Raw genomic sequence first — 16,833 nt, forward strand, 5'->3', positions numbered from 1 at the left:
ATCCCAAAAATCCCACCCAAAATCCCACCAAAAATTCCCCAAAAATTCCCACAAAATTCCCAGAAAAAAGACTCAAAAATCCCCCAAAAAGATTAAAATTTTCAAAAAACCCACCGAAAAAACCCCCAAATTCCTCTAAATTCACCCAAAATTCCCACAGAATTTCACCCAAAATTCCGCCAAAACCAGAAATTCTCAAAAGCCCCAAAATTTTACCAATTTTACCCAAAAATCCCCCAAAAATTCCCACCAAAAATGCCCAAAATTTTCTCCCAATTTTCCCCCATTTACAGCAATTTTCCCCCCAATTTTCCCCATTTTTTTCCAATTTTCTCCGAATTTTCTCCCAAATTTTCCCCAATTTCAATCAAACTTCTCCTACTTTTCTCCCTTTTCCTCAATTTTCTCCAATTTCCCCCCATTTTCTCCCAATTTTTCCCAAACTTCTTTTTTTCTTTCACTCAATTTTTTCTCCAAATTTTCCCCAAATTTTCTCCCAAATTTTCCCCAATTTTTCCAATTTTCCCCAATTTTCTCCCAATTTTTTCCCAAAATTTCTCCCATTTTCACCAATTTTCTCAAAATTTTCTCCCATTTTTTCCCCAATTTTCTCAAATTTTCTCCCAATTTTCCCTCAATTTTCCCAAATTTTCTCCCAATTTTTTTTCCATTTTCCCCCAAAATTTTCTCCCCAAATTTTCCCCAATTTTCAAATTTTCCCCCAAATTTTCCCAATTTTCCCCAAATTTTCTCCCAATTTTTCTTTTCCCAAATTTTCCCCAAATTTCCCCAATTTTTCCCAAATTTCTCCCCAATTTTCTCAATTTTCCTCAATTTTCTCCCATTTTCTCTCAATTTTCCCCAATTTTTCCCAAATTTTTTCCCAAATTTTCCCCAATTTTTCTCCCAATTTTCTCCCAATTTTCTCCCAATTTTTTCCCAATTTTCTCCCAATTTTCCCCCAATTTTCCCCCAATTTTCTCCCAATTTTTTTTTTCCCAATTTTTCCCAATTTTTCCCAATTTTCCCCCAATTTTCCAAATTTTCTCCCAATTTTTCTCCCAATTTTCCCAAATTTTCCCCAATTTTTTCCCCAATTTTTCCCCAAATTTTCCCCCAATTTTCCCAATTTTTCCCCAATTTTCCTCCAATTTTCTCCCAATTTTCTCCCAATTTTTCCCCAATTTTCCCAATTTTCCCCAAATTTTCCCAATTTTCTCCCAATTTTCCCCCCAATTTTTCCCCAATTTTTCTCCAATTTTTCCCAATTTTCCCCAATTTTTCTCCCCAATTTCTCAATTTTCCCCAATTTTCCCAAATTTTCTCCCAAATTTTCCCCAATTTTCCCCAATTTTTTTTCCCAATTTTTTCCCCAAATTTTCCCCAATTTTCCCAAATTTCTCCCAATTTTTCAACATTTTTCCCCAATTTTCCCCAAATTTTTCCCAATTTTCCCCCAATTTTTCCCCCAAATTTTTCCCCATTTTCCCCCAATTTTTCCCCATTTTCCCCCAATTTTCTCCCAAATTTCTCCCAATTTTTCCCCAATTTTCCTCAATTTTCCCCAATTTTCCCCCAATTTTCTCCCAATTTTCCCCAAATTTTTCCCCCAATTTTCCCCAATTTTCCCCCCAATTTTTCCCAATTTTCTCCCAAATTTTCTCCCAATTTTTCCAAATTTTCTCCCAAATTTTTTCTCCCAAATTTTCCCCAATTTTCCCCCAATTTTCCCCAATTTTCCCCAATTTTCCCCCAATTTTCTCCCAATTTTTCCCAATTTTCCCCAAATTTTCCCCAATTTTCCCCCAAATTTTCCCCAATTTTCCCAAATTTTCCCCAATTTTCTCCCAAATTTTTCCCAATTTTCCCCAATTTTCCCCCAAATTTCTCCCAATTTTCCCCCATTTTCTCAAATTTTCTCCCATTTTCCCCCCCCAAATTTTTCCCCAAATTTCCCCAATTTTCCCCCAAATTTTCCCCAAAATTTTCCCCAATTTTTCTCCCAATTTTCCCCCAATTTTCCCCCAATTTTTCCCCATTTTCCCCAAATTTCTCCCCATTTTTCCCCAATTTTTCCCCAATTTTCCCCCAAATTTCCCCAATTTTCCCCAAATTTTTCCCCAATTTTCCCCCCAATTTTCCCAATTTTTCCCAATTTTCTCCCAATTTTCTCCCAATTTTTCCCCAAATTTTCTCCCCAATTTTTCCCCCAATTTTTTCCCCAAATTTCCAATTTCTCCCATTTTCCATTTTCCCCAAATTTCCCCAATTTTCTTCAAAATTTTCTCCCAATTTTCCCCAAATTTTTCCCAATTTTTTCAGAATTTTCCCAATTTTCCCTCAATTTTCCCCAAATTTTTCCCCATTTTCCCAATTTTTTTCCCAATTTCCCCAAATTTCTCCCAAATTTCCCAATTTTTCCCCAAATTTTTCCCCCATTTTCCCAAATTTTCAAATTTTCCCAAATTTCTCCCAATTTTCCCCACAATTTTCCCCAAAATTTCCCAATTTTTTCACCAATTTTCCCCCAATTTTCTCCAAATTTTTTCCCAACTTTCCCCAATTTCCCCGTTTTCCCCAATTTTCACCAAATTTCTCCCAATTTTCTCCAAATTTTTCCCCATTTTTCCCCCCATTTTTCCCCAAATTTCTCCCAATTTTCCCCCAAATTTTCCTGAATTTTCTCCCATTTTTCCCAATTTTCTCCCAATTTTCTCCCAATTTTTTCCCAACTTTCTCCAATTTCCCCCCCATTTTTTTCCCAACTTTTCTCCCAATTTTTAATTTAAGCCTAATTTTCACCAATTTCCCCCAATTTCCTGGAATTTTCTCCCCAAATTTTCTCCCAATTTTCCCCAAACTTTCCCCCCAATTTTCCCCAATTTCCCCTCAAATTTCTCCCAATTTTTTCACAATTTTCCCCAATTTTCCCCCAAATTTTCCCAATTCTCCCCAATTTTCTCCCAAATTTTCCCCCAAATTTCTCCCAATTTCTGATTTCCCCCAATTTTCACCAATTTCCCCAAATTTTCCCCATTTTTTTCCCAATTTTCCCCAAATTTCTCAAATTTTCACCAATTTTCTCCCAATGTTACCAATTTTTCCCAATTTCCCCAATTTTCCCAAATTTTCTCCCAATTTTCTGCCATTTTTCCCCCAAATTTTCCCAAATTTCTCTGATTTTCCCCAATTTTCACCAATTTCCCCTCAAATTTTCCCCAATTTTTTCCCAATTTTCCCCAAATTTGTCTCCATTTTCACCAATTTTCCCCCAATTTCCTTTTTTCCCAATTCCCCCAAATTTTCTCCCATTTTTCCCCAACTTTCCCCAATTTCCCCTCAAATTTCTCCCAATTTTTTCAGAATTTTCCCCAATTTTTCCTCAATTTCTCCCAAATTTCTCGAATTTTCACCGATTTTCTCAGAATTTTCTCCCATTTTCACCAATTTTCCCATTTCCCCCCAAATTTTCCCAATTCTCCCCAATTTTCCTCAATTTTCCCCCCAATTTTCTCCCAATTTTACCAATTTTTCCCAATTTCCCCTCAATTTTCTTCCAAATTTTCCCAATTTCCCCCAATTTTCCCCAAATTTTTCCCAAATTTCTCTGATTTCCCCCAATTTTCACCAATTTCCCCTCAAATTTTCCCCAATTTTCTCTCAATTTTCCCAAATTCCCCTCAATTTTTTCACAATTTTCCCCAAATTTCTCTCCATTTTCACCAATTTTCCCCCAATTTTCCCCAATTTCCTCCTTTTTTTCCCAATTTTCCCCCAATTTCCCCAAATTTTCTCTCATTTTTCCCCCAATTTTCCCCAATTTCCCCTCAAATTTCTCCCAATTTTTTCACAATTTTCCCTCAATTTTTTCCCAATTTCTCCCAATTTCCTTCCAATTTTCCCCCAAATTCTCCCCAAATTTCTCGAATTTTCACCGATTTTCTCAGAATTTTCTCCCATTTTTCTCCCAAATTTTCACCAATTTTCCCATTTCCCCCCAAATTTTCCCAATTCTCCCCAAATTTCCACCAATTTTCCCCCAAAATTCTCCAAGTTTTCCCCCAATTTCCCCCAAATTTCTCCCCCTTTTCTGCCATTTTTCACCCCAAAATCCCCATTTTTCACCCAAAATCCCCATTTTTCACCCAAAATCCCCATTTTTCACCCAAATTTCACGGGGTTTTTTTTGTCCATCCCCTCCCAGCTGTGCCCAGGTGTGCCCAGGTGTGCCCAGATGTCCCTAAACCCCCAAATTTCCCAAATTTTCCCCAAATTTTCACCCTTTTTTGCCCCTTAGGTGTGCCCAGGTAACCCCAAAAATCCTCATTTTCCACCCCAAAATCCCCATTTTTCACCCAATTTTCACGGGATTTTTTTACTTTATCCCCTCCCAGCTGTGCCCAGCTGTGCCCAGCTGTGGCTTTAGTATCAAAAATCCCAATTTTGTTCATTTTAACCCCAAATTTTTTGGGTTTTACCTGTCCCGGGTGTGCCCAGGTAACCCCAAAATCCCCATTTTTCACCCCAAAATCCCCATTTTTCACCCAAATTTCACGGGGTTTTTTTGCTCTATCCCCTCCCAGCCGTGCCCAGCTGTGCCCAGCTGTGCCCCCCACTCACCGTTGTTGCCCAGGTGCCCCCCCAGGTGCTGCAGCCCCCTCTGCACGCGGCCCAGCGCCCCCCCCAGCCGCGCCACAGCCTCGGGGGCAAAGCTCAGCCTGGGCGGGGGCGGGGCCAAGGCCACGCCCTCCTCTGGCCCCGCCCACGCCTCTGCAAAACATCAATATTCATTTATGCTAATTAGGGATACATTCACGCTAATGATAACGCCAATTTTCCCATTAAATGCGTCCCAAAATGCCCCAAAAATCCCAAATTTCTCCCCCCAAAATCCCCAAATTTTTCTCTAAAATTCCCCCAAAATCCCCAAATCTGCCCCCCCAAAACACCCAAAATTTTCCCCCCAAAATCTACAAATTTCCTCCTAAAAATCCCCCAAAATTGCCCCCTTACAAATCCCACAAAAATCCCCAAATTTCCCCCTTGAAAATCCTTAAAATGCCCCAAAATTCCCCAAATTCCTCCCCAAAAAATCCCCAAATTTCCCCCTTAAAAATCCCTAAAATTTCCCAAAAACTCCCCAAATTTCCCCCTTGAAAATCCCTAAAATTTCCCAAATTTCCCAAAATCCCCAAATTTCCCCCTTAAAAATCCCTAAAATTTCCCAAATTTCCCAAAAAATCCCCAAATTTCCCTTCCAAAATTCCAAATTTCCCCAAAATCCCACATTTCCCCCAACCAAAAGCCTCCTGGGAAAGAAACTCAAAATCTGAAATTTCCCCCCAAACATCCAAATTTTCCCCTAAAATCCCCACTTCCTCTCAAAACATCAATATTCATTTACACTAATTTTCCTGTACAATTCTCTAAATTACCCAAACTTGTTTTTCCGTACAAAATCGCACAAACTGTCACATTAAATCGTAAATCTTAAATTCCCCACAAAACCCCCAAATTTCCCCTAAAATCCCAAAATCCTAAAATTTTGCCCCCCAAAATTCCCCAAAAATCCCCAAATTACCCCCTTAAAAATCCCCAAATTTCCCACAAAAACCCAAAATTTTCCCCCCAAAATTCCCCCAAAAAACCCAAATTTTTGCCCCAAAACCCCCAAATTTCCCCCAAATTTCCGCCCCATTTTTCCCCAACAAAATTCCAAATTTTCCTCCTAAAAACCCCAAAAATCTCCCCAAATTTTCCCCCAAAATCCCCAAATTTCCCCCAAATTTTTGCCCCAAATTCCCCCCTAAAATTCCAAATTTTTGCCCCAAAATTCCCAAATTTCCCCCTAAAATCCCAAGTTTTTCCCCCAAAACCCCCAAATTTTCCCCAAAAATCCTTAAATTTCCCCCATAAAAATCCCTAAAATTCCCAAATTTTTCATCTAAATTCAGGTATTGCCCCCAAAAAACGCCAAATTTTTCCCCATAAAATCCCCAATTCCCAAATTTTCCCCCTAAAATTTCCCAAATTTCCCCCAAAACACCCAAATTTCCCCCGAATTTTTCCCCCAAAATTTCCCCCCAAAATACCCAAAATTTTCCCCAAAAATCCCCAAATTTCCCCCATAAAAATCCCTAAAATTCCCCAAATTTTTCCCCCTAAAATTCCAAATTTTTCCCCCAAAAACCCCAAATTTTCCCCAAAAATATCCCTAAAATTCCCCAAATTTTCCCCTAAAATTCCCCAAATTTCCCCCAAATTTTTCCCCCAAATTTCCCCCTAAAATCCCAAAATTTTCCCCCAAAATCCCCAAAATTCCCCCAAATTTTTCCCCCAAAACCCCAAAATTTCCCCCAAATTTCCCCCCTAAAATTCCAAATTTTTGCCCCAAAAAGCTCAAATTTTTCCAAAAATCCCCAAAATTTCCCAATATGTTTCCCCCAAAATTCCGCACATTTTTCCCCCAAAACCCCAAATCTCCCCAAATATTTCCCCAAAAATCCGCAAATTTCCCCCAAACATCCAAATTTTCCCCTAAAATCCCCAATTTCCTCCTAAAATTCCCCAAATTTTTGCGCCAAAAATCCCAATTTTCCGGGCCCTAAATTCCCCAAAATTTTCCCCCCCAAAACCCCAAATTTTTTGCCGTAAAATTTCCCCCAAAATTCCCCAAATTTTCCCCTAAAATTTTTCCCCCAAAATTCCCCCAAAAACCCCAAATTTCCCTCAAAAATTTTCACCCCCCAAAATTTTCCCCTAAAATCCCAAATTTTCCCCCAAAACCCCCCAAATTTCCCCAAAAAATCCCTAAAAAACCCCCATAAAAATTCTCCCAAATACTTTAAATTTTTCCCCCTAAAATTCCAAATTTTTGCCCCAAAACCCCAAAATTTTTCCCCAAAATCAATCCCCTAAAATTCCCCAAATTTTCCCCCCCTAAAATTTCCCAAATTTCCCCCAAATTTTCCCCCCAAAATCCCAAATTTTTCCCCCAAAATCCCCAAATTTCCCCCAATTTTTCCCCCAAAACCCCAAAATTTCCCCCAAATTTCCCCCCTAAAATTCCAAATTTTTGCCCCAAAAAGCTCCAAATTTTTGCCCCCGAAACCCCAAAATTTCCCCCAAATGTTTCCCCCTAAAATTCCAAATTTTTCCCCCAAAACCCCCAAATCTCCCCCTTAAAACCCCAAATCCCTAAAATTCCCCAAATTTCCCACAAAAAAACCCCAAAATTTTTCCCCAAAATCCCCAAATTTCCCCCCTAAAAATCCCCAAATTTTCCCCCCTAAAAATCCCTAAAATGCCCCAAAACCCCCAAATTTCCTCCCAGGAAACCCAAATTTCCCACAAAAATCCCAAATTTTCCTCTAAAATCCCAAATTTCCTCCTTAAAATGCCCAAAAAATCCCCAAATTTCCCCCTAGAAAATCCCTAAAATTCCCCAAATTTCCCACAAAAACCCCAAATTTTCCCCCAAAATCCCCAAATTTCCCCCAAATTTCCGCCCCAAATTTTCCCCCTAAAATTCCAAATTTTTCCCCCAAAACCCCCAAATCTCCCCCAAATTTTCCCCCAAAATCCCCAAATTTTCCCCAAATTTTTCCCCCAAATTCCCCCCTAAAATTCCCGAATCTTCCCCAAAATTTTTCCCCTAATATCCCCCAAATTTTTGCCCCAAAACCCCCAAATTTCCCCCAAACTTTTGCCCCAAAACCCCAAATTCCCCCCGGCTTTCCCAGCTCTGACCTCTCCTCTCGGGGGGTTCCCCGGGGGGGTTCCCCGGGGGCGGCTCGGGGGGTTCCCCGGGGGGGGGCGGGGCCGCCCCTCCCCCACCCCCCCCCCTCCTCCGTCGCGCTTACGTGCGCCACCACAACGCGCGCCTGCACCCCCGTTCCAGCTGGGCGGGAAAGGGTTAAAAACGGGTTAAAAAAGGGTTAAAAATGACCCCAAAATGACCCCAAATTCATTGAAATGCAGCTGGGCAGGAAAGGGTTAAAATGGGGTTAAAAACGGGTTAAAAATGACCCCAAAATGACCCCAAATTCAATGAAATCCAGCTGGGAAAAAAAGGGTTAAAAATGGGTTAAAGACGGGTTAAAAATGGTTAAAAATGACCCCCAAACCAACCCCAAATTCATTGAAATGCAGCTGGGCAGGAAAGGGTTAAAAACGGGTGAAAAATGGGTTTAAAATGGTTAAAAATTACCCCAAATTCACTGAAATCCAGCTGGGGAAAAAAGGGTTAAAAATGGGTTAAAATTACCCCAAAATTACCCCAAATGCACTTAGATGTAGCTGGGCAGGAAAGGGTTAAAAATGGGTTAAAAACGGGTTAAAAAAGGGTTAAAAATGGGTTAAAATGACCCCAAAATGACCCCAAATCCATTGAAACCCAGCTGGGAAAAAAAGGGTTAAAAATGGTTAAAAATGACCCCAAAATTAACCCCAAATTCATTCAAATCCAGCTGGGGAGGAAAGGGTTAAAAACGGGCGAAAAATGGTGAAAAATGACCCCAAAATGACCCCAAATTCATTGAAACCCAGCTGGGGGAAAAAAGGGTTAAAAAGGATTAAAAAGTCCCCAAAATGGTTAAAAATGACCCCAAAATGACCCCAAATTCATTGAAATGCAGCTGGGCAGGAAAGGGTTAAAAACGGGTTAAAATGGTTAAAAATGACCCCAAAATGACCCCCAAAATTGGCAGAAAAATCCCCAAATTAGAACACCAAAAACCCCAAAAATTACCCCAAAACAACCCCGAACCAACCCGAGTCCAGCTGGGGAAGAAAGGGTTAAAAATGGGTAAAAAATGGGTTAAAATGGCCCCAAATTCATTTAAATGCAGCTGGGGAGGAGGGTTAAAATGGGGTTAAAAACGGGTTAAAATACTCCAAATGATAGGTTAAAATGGGTTAAAAAAACCCAAAATTACCCCAAAAACCAACCCCAAACCAACCCGAGTCCAGCTGGGAAAGAAAGGGTTAAAAATGGGCAAAAAACGGGTTCAAAATGACCCCAAAATGACCCCAAACCCATTCAAATCCAGCTGGGGAAGAAAGGGTTAAAAACGGGCTCAAAATGACCCCAAATTAATTGAAATGCAGCTGGGCAGGAAAGGGTTAAAAATGGGTGAAAAAACGGGTTAAAAAAGGGTTAAAAATGGCTTAAAATACCCCAAAATTCCACCCAAAATCGCCCCAACACGCATTGAAATCCAGCTGGGTGGGAAAGGGTTAAAAATGGGTCAGAAACGGGTTAAAAATCACCCCAAAACGACCCCAAATTCATTGAAATCCTGCTGGGGAAAAAAGGGTTAAAAATGGGTTAGAAATGGGTTAAAATGACCCCAAATTCACTTAAATACAGCTGAGGAAAAAAAGGGTTAAAAATGGTTAAAAATGACCCCAAAATTAACCCCAAATTCATTGAAATCCAGCTGGGGAGGAAAGGGTTAAAAACGGGCCAAAAATGGGTTAAAAATGATTTAAAAAACCCAAAATGACCCCAAATGCACTTAAATCCAGCTGGGGAAAAAAGGGTTAAAAATGGGTTAAAAAGGGTTAAAAATGACCCCAAAATGACCCCAAATTCATTGAAACCCAGCTGGGAAAAAAAGGGTTAAAAATGGGTTAAAAAAGGGTTAAAAATGACCCCAAAATGACCCCCAAATGCACTTAGATTCAGCTGGGGAAAAAAGGGTTAAAAATGGGTTAAAAATGGGTGAAAATCCCCCAAAATGACCCCAAAAACCAACCCCAAAAATTGGCAGAAAAATCCCAAAATTACCAAACCCACTCAACTCCAGCCGGGCAGGAAAGGGTTAAAAATGGGTGAAAATCCCCCAAAATTACTCCAAAAATCAACCCCAAATCCATTTAAATCCAGCTGGGGAGGAAAGGGTTAAAAACGGGTTAAAAATGGTTAAAAATGACCCCACAATTGGCAGAAAAATCCCAAAATTTGAACACCAAAAAAACCCCAAAATGACCCCAAAAATCAACCCCAAAAATTGGCAAGAAAATCCCAAAATTGGAACACAAAAAATCCCCAAAATTACCCCAAAAACCGACCCCAAAAATTGGCAAGAAAATCCCAAAATTGGAACCCAAAAAACCCCAAAAATTACCCCAAAAATCGACCCCAAAAATTGGCAGATAAATCCCAAAATTGGAACCCAAAAAACCCCAAAATTACTGAGAGATAGAGGATGGAAAATCCCAAAAAACCCAAAATTACCCCAAAAACCAACCCCAAAAATTGGCAAAAAAATCCCAAAATTAGAACACAAAAAACCCCCAAAATTACCCCAAAAATTGGCAAGAAAATCCCAAAATTAGAACACAAAAAACTCCCAAAATTACCCCAAAAACCGACCCCAAAAATTGGCAAGAAAATCCCAAAATTAGAACACAAAAAAACTCCCAAAATTACCCCAAAATCGACCCCAAAAATTGGCAGAAAATCCCAAAAATTGGAACCAAAAACCCCAAATTTTGAGAGATCAATGGGTGAAAATGCAAAAACCCCAAAATTGCCCCAAAAACCAACCCCAAAAATTGGCAAGAAAATCCCAAAATTAGAACACAAAAAATCCCCAAATTACCCCAAAAAACGACCCCAAAAATTGGCAAGAAAATCCCAAAATTAGAACACAAAAATTCCCAAAATTACTGAGAGATCGATGGGATGGAAAATCCCAAAAAACCCCAAAATTGCCCCAAAAACCGACCCCAAAAATTGGCAGGAAAATCCCAAAATTGGAACCCAAAAAACCCCAAAATTACTGAGAGATCGATGGGATGGAAAATCCCAAAAAACCCAAAATTACCCCAAAAATTGGCAGGAAAATCCCAAAACTGGAACCCAAAAAAACCCAAATTTACCCCAAAATTACTGTAGGGTTGGGGTGGAAAATCCCAAAACCCCAAAAGTGCCCCAAAACCAACCCCAAAAATTGTCAAAAAATCCCAAAATTATGGTAGCAACCCCAAAACTTCCAAAATTACCCCCAAGACGTCCCCAAAATTGGCAACCCAAAATCCCAAAATTAAACACAAAAATCCCCAAATTACCCCAAAAAAACGACCCCAAAATTGAGATCCCAAAATAAACACAAACTCCCAAAATTACCCCACCACCCCAATCATGAGGGTTACTCCCTAACCCCAAAATTACCCCAAAATCAACCTCAAATCCAGCTGGAGGAAAAAGGGTTAAAAATGGGTTAAAAAACCCCAAAATTCAACTCAGAAACCCCCCAAAAAATCCCAAATTCCCCCCAAAAAATGGGAATAATTTGAGCGCCTAAAAATCCCAATTGTGGTGTTTTTAACCCCAAATTTTTTGGGTTTTACCTGTCCCAGGTGTGCCCAGGTAACCCAAAATCCCCATTTTTCACCCCAAAATCCCCATTTTTCACCCCAAAATCCCCATTTTCCCCCAAAATCCCCATTTTTCACCCCAAAATCCCCATTTTTCACCCAAATTTCACGGGGTTTTTTTGCTTTATCCCCTCCCAGCTGTGCCCAGCTGTGATTTTAGTGTCAAAAATCCCAATTTTGGTGTTTTTAACCCCAAATTTTTGTGTTTTACCTGTCCCAGGTGTGCCCAGGTAACCCCAAAATCCCCATTAATTTTTCACCCCAAAATCCCCATTTTTCACCCAAATTTCACGGCGTTTTTTTGGTTTATCCCCTCCCAGCCGTGCCCAGGTGTGCCCAGGTCTGGGTTTAGTGTCAAAAATCCCAATTTTGGTCATTTTAACCCCAAATTTTTGGGTTTTACCTCCCCCAGGTGTGCCCAGGTGTGCCCAGGTTACCCCATTTTTAACCCAATTTCCCCATTTTTAACCCAAAATCCCCATTTTTCACCCGATTTTCACGGGGTTTTTTTGCTTTATCCCCTCCCAGCCGTGCCCAGGTGTGCCCAGGTAACCCCAAATCCCCATTTTTCACCCCAAAATCCCCATTTTTCCCCAAAATCCCCATTTTTCACCCCAAAATCCCCATTTTCCCCCAAAATCCCCATTTTTCACCCAAATTTCACGGGGTTTTTTGTTTATCCCCTCCCAGCTGTGCCCAGCCGTGCCGAGCTGTGCCCAGGTCTGGGTTTAGTGCCAAAAATCCCAATTTTGGTGTTTTTAACCCCAATTTTTTGTGTTTTACCTGTCCCAGGTGTGCCCAGGTAACCCCAAATCCCCAAAATCCCCATTTTTCACCCCAAAATCCCCATTTTTCACCCAAATTTCACGGGGTTTTTGGTTTATCCCCTCCCAGCTGTGCCCAGCTGTGCCCAGGTCTGGGTTTAGTGCCAAAAATCCCAATTTTGGTGCTTTTAACCCCAAATTTTTGTGTGTTTTACCTGTCCCAGGTGTGCCCAGGTAACCCCAAAATCCCCATTTTTCACCCCAAAATCCCCATTTTTCACCCAATTCTCACGGGGTTTTTTTGCTTTATCCCCTCCCAGCCGTGCCCAGGTGTGCCCAGGTAACCCCAAATCCCCATTTTTCACCCCAAAATCCCCATTTTTCCCCAAAATCCCCATTTTTCACCCCAAAATCCCCATTTTCCCCCAAAATCCCCATTTTTCACCCAAATTTCACGGGGTTTTTTTGTTTATCCCCTCCCAGCTGTGCCCAGCTGTGGCTTTAGTGCCAAAAATCCCAATTTTGGTCATTTTAACCCCAAATTTTTTGTGTTTTACCTGTCCCAGGTGCTCCCAGGTAACCCCAAAATCCCCATTTTTCACCCCAAATCCTCATTTTTCACCCAAATTTCACGGGGTTTTTTTGCTTTATCCCCTCCCAGCCGTGCCCAGGTGTGCCCAGGTAACCCCAAATCCCCATTTTTCACCCCAAAATCCCCATTTTTCACCCCAAAATCCCCATTTTTCACCCCAAAATCCTCATTTTCACCCCAAAACCCCCATTTTTCACCCGATTTTCACGGGGTTTTTTTGCTTTATCCCCTCCCAGGTGCGCCCAGGTGCGCTCACCTGCGCCCAGAAGCGGTTGACCAGGTGCAGCGTGGCGTCGTCGGTGGCCTGGCGAACTCCGAGTCCTCTCCTCTGTACAGCGTCCCACATACGCCTGGCGCTGCTCCAGCCGCTCGGCCAGCTTCTTGTTGCGGAACTGCAGCACCTTGACGTCCATCTCCTCCTGCACAGGTGAGATCAGACAGGTGAGATGTGAACAGGTGAGACAGGAACTGCAGCACCTTGACGTCCATCTCCTCCTGTGGGACAGGTATGGACAGGTGAGACATGGACAGGTGAGACAGGAACTGAAACACCCTGAGATCCATCTCCTCCTGTGGGACAGGTATGGACAGGTGAGACATGGACAGGTGAGACAGGAACTGAAACACCCTGAGATCCATCTCCTGCTGTGCAGGTGAGCAAACAGGTATGGACAGGTGAGACAGGTGACACACAGCTTCTTGCTGCGGAACTGCAGCACCTTGACGTCCATCTCCTCCTGTGGGACAGGTATGGACAGGTGAGACAGGTGAGACATGGACAGGTGAGACACGGACAGGTGAGATATGGACAGGTGAGATCACACAGGTGACACACAGCTTCTTGTTGCGGAACTGCAGCACCTTGACGTCCATCTCCTCCTGTGGGACAGGTATGGACAGGTGAGACATGGACAGGTGAGACAGGAAGTGAAACACCCTGAGATCCATCTCCTCCTGTGGAACAGGTATGGACAGGTGAGACAGGTGACACACAGCTTCTTGTTGCGGAACTGCAGCACCTTGACGTCCATCTCCTCCTGCACAGGTGAGACACGGACAGGTGACACACAGACAGGTGAGACATGGACAGGTGAGACATGGACAGGTGAGACATGGGCAGGTGAGACATGGACAGGTGAGACATGGACAGGTGACACACAGCTTTTTGTTCCTGAACTGGAGCACCTTGACATCCATTTCCTCCTGTACAGGTGAGACACGGACAGGTGAGACAGGAACTGAAACACCCTGAGATCCGTCTCCTCCTGTACAGGTGAGATCATACAGGTGAGACACAGATAGGTGAGACAGGAACCGCAGCATCTTGAGATCCATCTCTTCCTGTACAGGTGACATCAGACAGGTGAGACATAGACAAGTGAGACATGGACAGGTGAGACATGGACAGGTGAGACATGGACAGGTGAGATCACACAGGTGACACACAGCTTCTTGTTGCGGAACTGCAGCACCTTGACGTCCATCTCCTCCTGTACAGGTGAGACATGGACAGGTGAGACAGGTGAGACATGGACAGGTGAGACATGGACAGGTGAGACATGGACAGGTGAGATCAGCACAGGTGACACACAGCTTCTTGTTGCGGAACTGCAGTACCTCGAGATCCATCTCCTCCTGTACAGGTGAGACATGGACAGGTAAGACACGGACAGGTGAGATTGGACAGGTGAGACACAGGTGAGACATGGACAGGTGAGACACGGACAGGTGAGACATGGACAGGTGAGACACAGGTGACACACAGCTTCTTGTTCCGGAACTGCAGCACCTTGACGTCCATCTCCTCCTGTACAGGTGAGACATGGACAGGTGAGACAGGTGAGACATGGACAGGTGAGGACACACAGGTGAGAGACAGGTGAGGACACACAGGTGACCCAGGTGTGACAGGTCCTTGTTCCACACCTGCAGACTCTCCACATCCATCTCCTCCTGCACAGGTGAGGGGACTGTGCCCAGGTGTGCCCAGGTGTGCCCAGGTGTGCCCAGCTGTGCCCACGTGTCCCTAAACCCCCAATTTTCACCCATTTTCTCCAAATTTTCACCAATTTTTCCCCAATTTTCACCATTTTCTCCCCCCCCCAGCTGTGCCCAGCTGTGGTTTCAGTGCCCACAATCCCAATTTTGGTCATTTTAACCCCATTCTTACCTGTCCCAGCTGTGCCCAGGTGTGCCCAGGTAACCCCAAATCCCCATTTTCAACCCCAAAATCCCATTTTTCACCCAAATTTCATGGGGTTTTTTTGCTTTATCCCCTCCCAGCTGTGCCCAGGTGAGCCCAGCTGTGCCCAGCTGTGCCCAGGTGTGGTTTCAGTGCCCAAAATCCCAATTTTGGTCATTTTAACCCCATTCTTACCTGTCTTAGCTGTGCCCAGGTAACCCCAAATTTCCCCATTTTCCACCCCAAAATCTCCATTTTTCACCCCAAAATCCCCATTTTTCACCCAAATTTCACTGAGTTTTTTTGGTCTATCCCCTCCCAGCTGTGCCCAGGTGTGCCCAGCTGTGCCCAGCTGTGCTTTCAGTGCCCAAAATCCCAATTCTGGTCATTTTAACCCCAATTTTTTGTGTTTTACCTGTCCTAGCTGTGCCCAGGTAACCCCAAATTTCCCCATTTTCAACCCCAAAATCCCCATTTTTCACCCAAATTTCACGGGGTTTTTTTGGTCTATCCCCTCCCAGCCGTGCCCAGCCGTGCCCAGCTGTGCCCAGGTGCGCCCAGGTGTGCCCAGGTGCACTCACCGTGGAGCTGATGCCCCCCAGGCGCAGGGGCTCGATCAGCGTGGGGCTTTAACCCCCCCAGGTAACCCCAAAATCCCCATTTTTCACCCCAAATCCCCATTTTTCACCCCAAAATCCCTATTTTTCACCCAAATTTCACGGGGTTTTTTGGGTCTATCCCCTCCCAGGTGTGCCCAGCTGTGGTTTCAGTGCCCAAAATCCCAATTCTGGTCATTTTTGCCCCAATTTTTTGTGTTTTACCTGTCCCAACTGTGCCGAGGTAACCCCAAATTTCCCCATTTTCAACCCCAAAATCCCCATTTTTCACCCCAAAATCCCCATTTTTCACCCAAATTTCACGGGGTTTTTTTGGTCTATCCCCTCCCAGCTGTGCCCAGCCGTGCCCAGGTGTGCCCAGGTGTGCTTTCAGTGCCCACAATCCCAATTCTGGTCATTTTAACCCCAATTTTTTTGTGTTTTACCTGTCCCAACTGTGCCGAGGTAACCCCAAATTTCCCCATTTTCAACCCCAAAATCCCCATTTTTCACCCAAATTTCACGGGGTTTTTTTGCTTTATCCCCTCCCAGCCGTGCCCAGCCGTGCCCAGGTGTGCCCAGGTGTGCCCAGGTGCGCCCAGGTGCCCCCAGGTGCGCTCACCGTGGAGCTGATGCCCCCCAGGCGCAGGGGCTCGATCAGCGTGGTCGGCGGCTGCTCCTCCCGGGGGGGTCTCTTCTCGGGGGGGCCCCCCCCGGCCTCGGGGGGTCCCCGCTTGGCCCCGACCCCGGCCATGGGCACCTGGATGGGGGAAAATTGGGGGATTTTGGGTCATTTTGGGGATTTTTGGGGGATTTTAAGGGGAATTGGGTTGATTTTGGGGGATTTTAGGTGATTTTTCTGGGGGGATTTTTCAGGAATTTGGGGGGGATTTTGTGGGGATTTTGGGGGGTCCCCGCTTGGCCCCAACCCTGGCCATGGACACCTGGGGGGAAATTGGATGATTTTGGGAAAATTTGGGGGATTTTTGGGGATTTAAGAGGATTTTTAGGGGATTTTGGGGGGATTTAAGGTGATTTTGGGGGATTTTTCAGGAATTTGGGGGGGATTTGGGGGATTTGGGGGTCCCCGCTTGGCCCTGACCCCGGCCATGGGCACCTGGGGGGGGATTGGGGGATTTTGGGTCATTTTGGGGGATTTTGGGGAATTTTAGGTGATTTTTGGGGGGATTTTTCAGGAATTTTTGGGGGATTTTGGGAATTTTTTGAGATTTCTGGGCGGTCCCCGCTTGGCCCCGACCCTGGCCATGGGGACCTGGGGGGGAAATTGGGGGATTTTGGGAAAATTTGGGTCAT

The 16,833-nt window shown here is 43.6% G+C and overlaps 1 protein-coding gene across 1 annotated transcript in view; it reads right to left on the reverse strand.

Moving 5' to 3' along the window:
- Window positions 1–16,274, reverse strand: part of LOC115915961 (E3 ubiquitin-protein ligase BRE1B-like) — a 61,508-nt gene extending 45,234 nt beyond the window's left edge. The window contains 4 exon segments of the mRNA XM_030969660.1: window positions 4,621–4,770; window positions 7,750–7,857; window positions 12,998–13,160; window positions 16,142–16,274. Coding sequence (XP_030825520.1) covers window positions 4,621–4,770; window positions 7,750–7,857; window positions 12,998–13,160; window positions 16,142–16,273 — 553 coding nt within the window. The 5' untranslated portion in view covers window position 16,274.
- Window positions 16,275–16,833: the final 559 nt, after the last annotated feature.

This window comes from Camarhynchus parvulus, unplaced genomic scaffold, assembly GCF_901933205.1.
Source record: "Camarhynchus parvulus unplaced genomic scaffold, STF_HiC, whole genome shotgun sequence".
Taxonomy (NCBI): domain Eukaryota; kingdom Metazoa; phylum Chordata; class Aves; order Passeriformes; family Thraupidae; genus Camarhynchus; species Camarhynchus parvulus.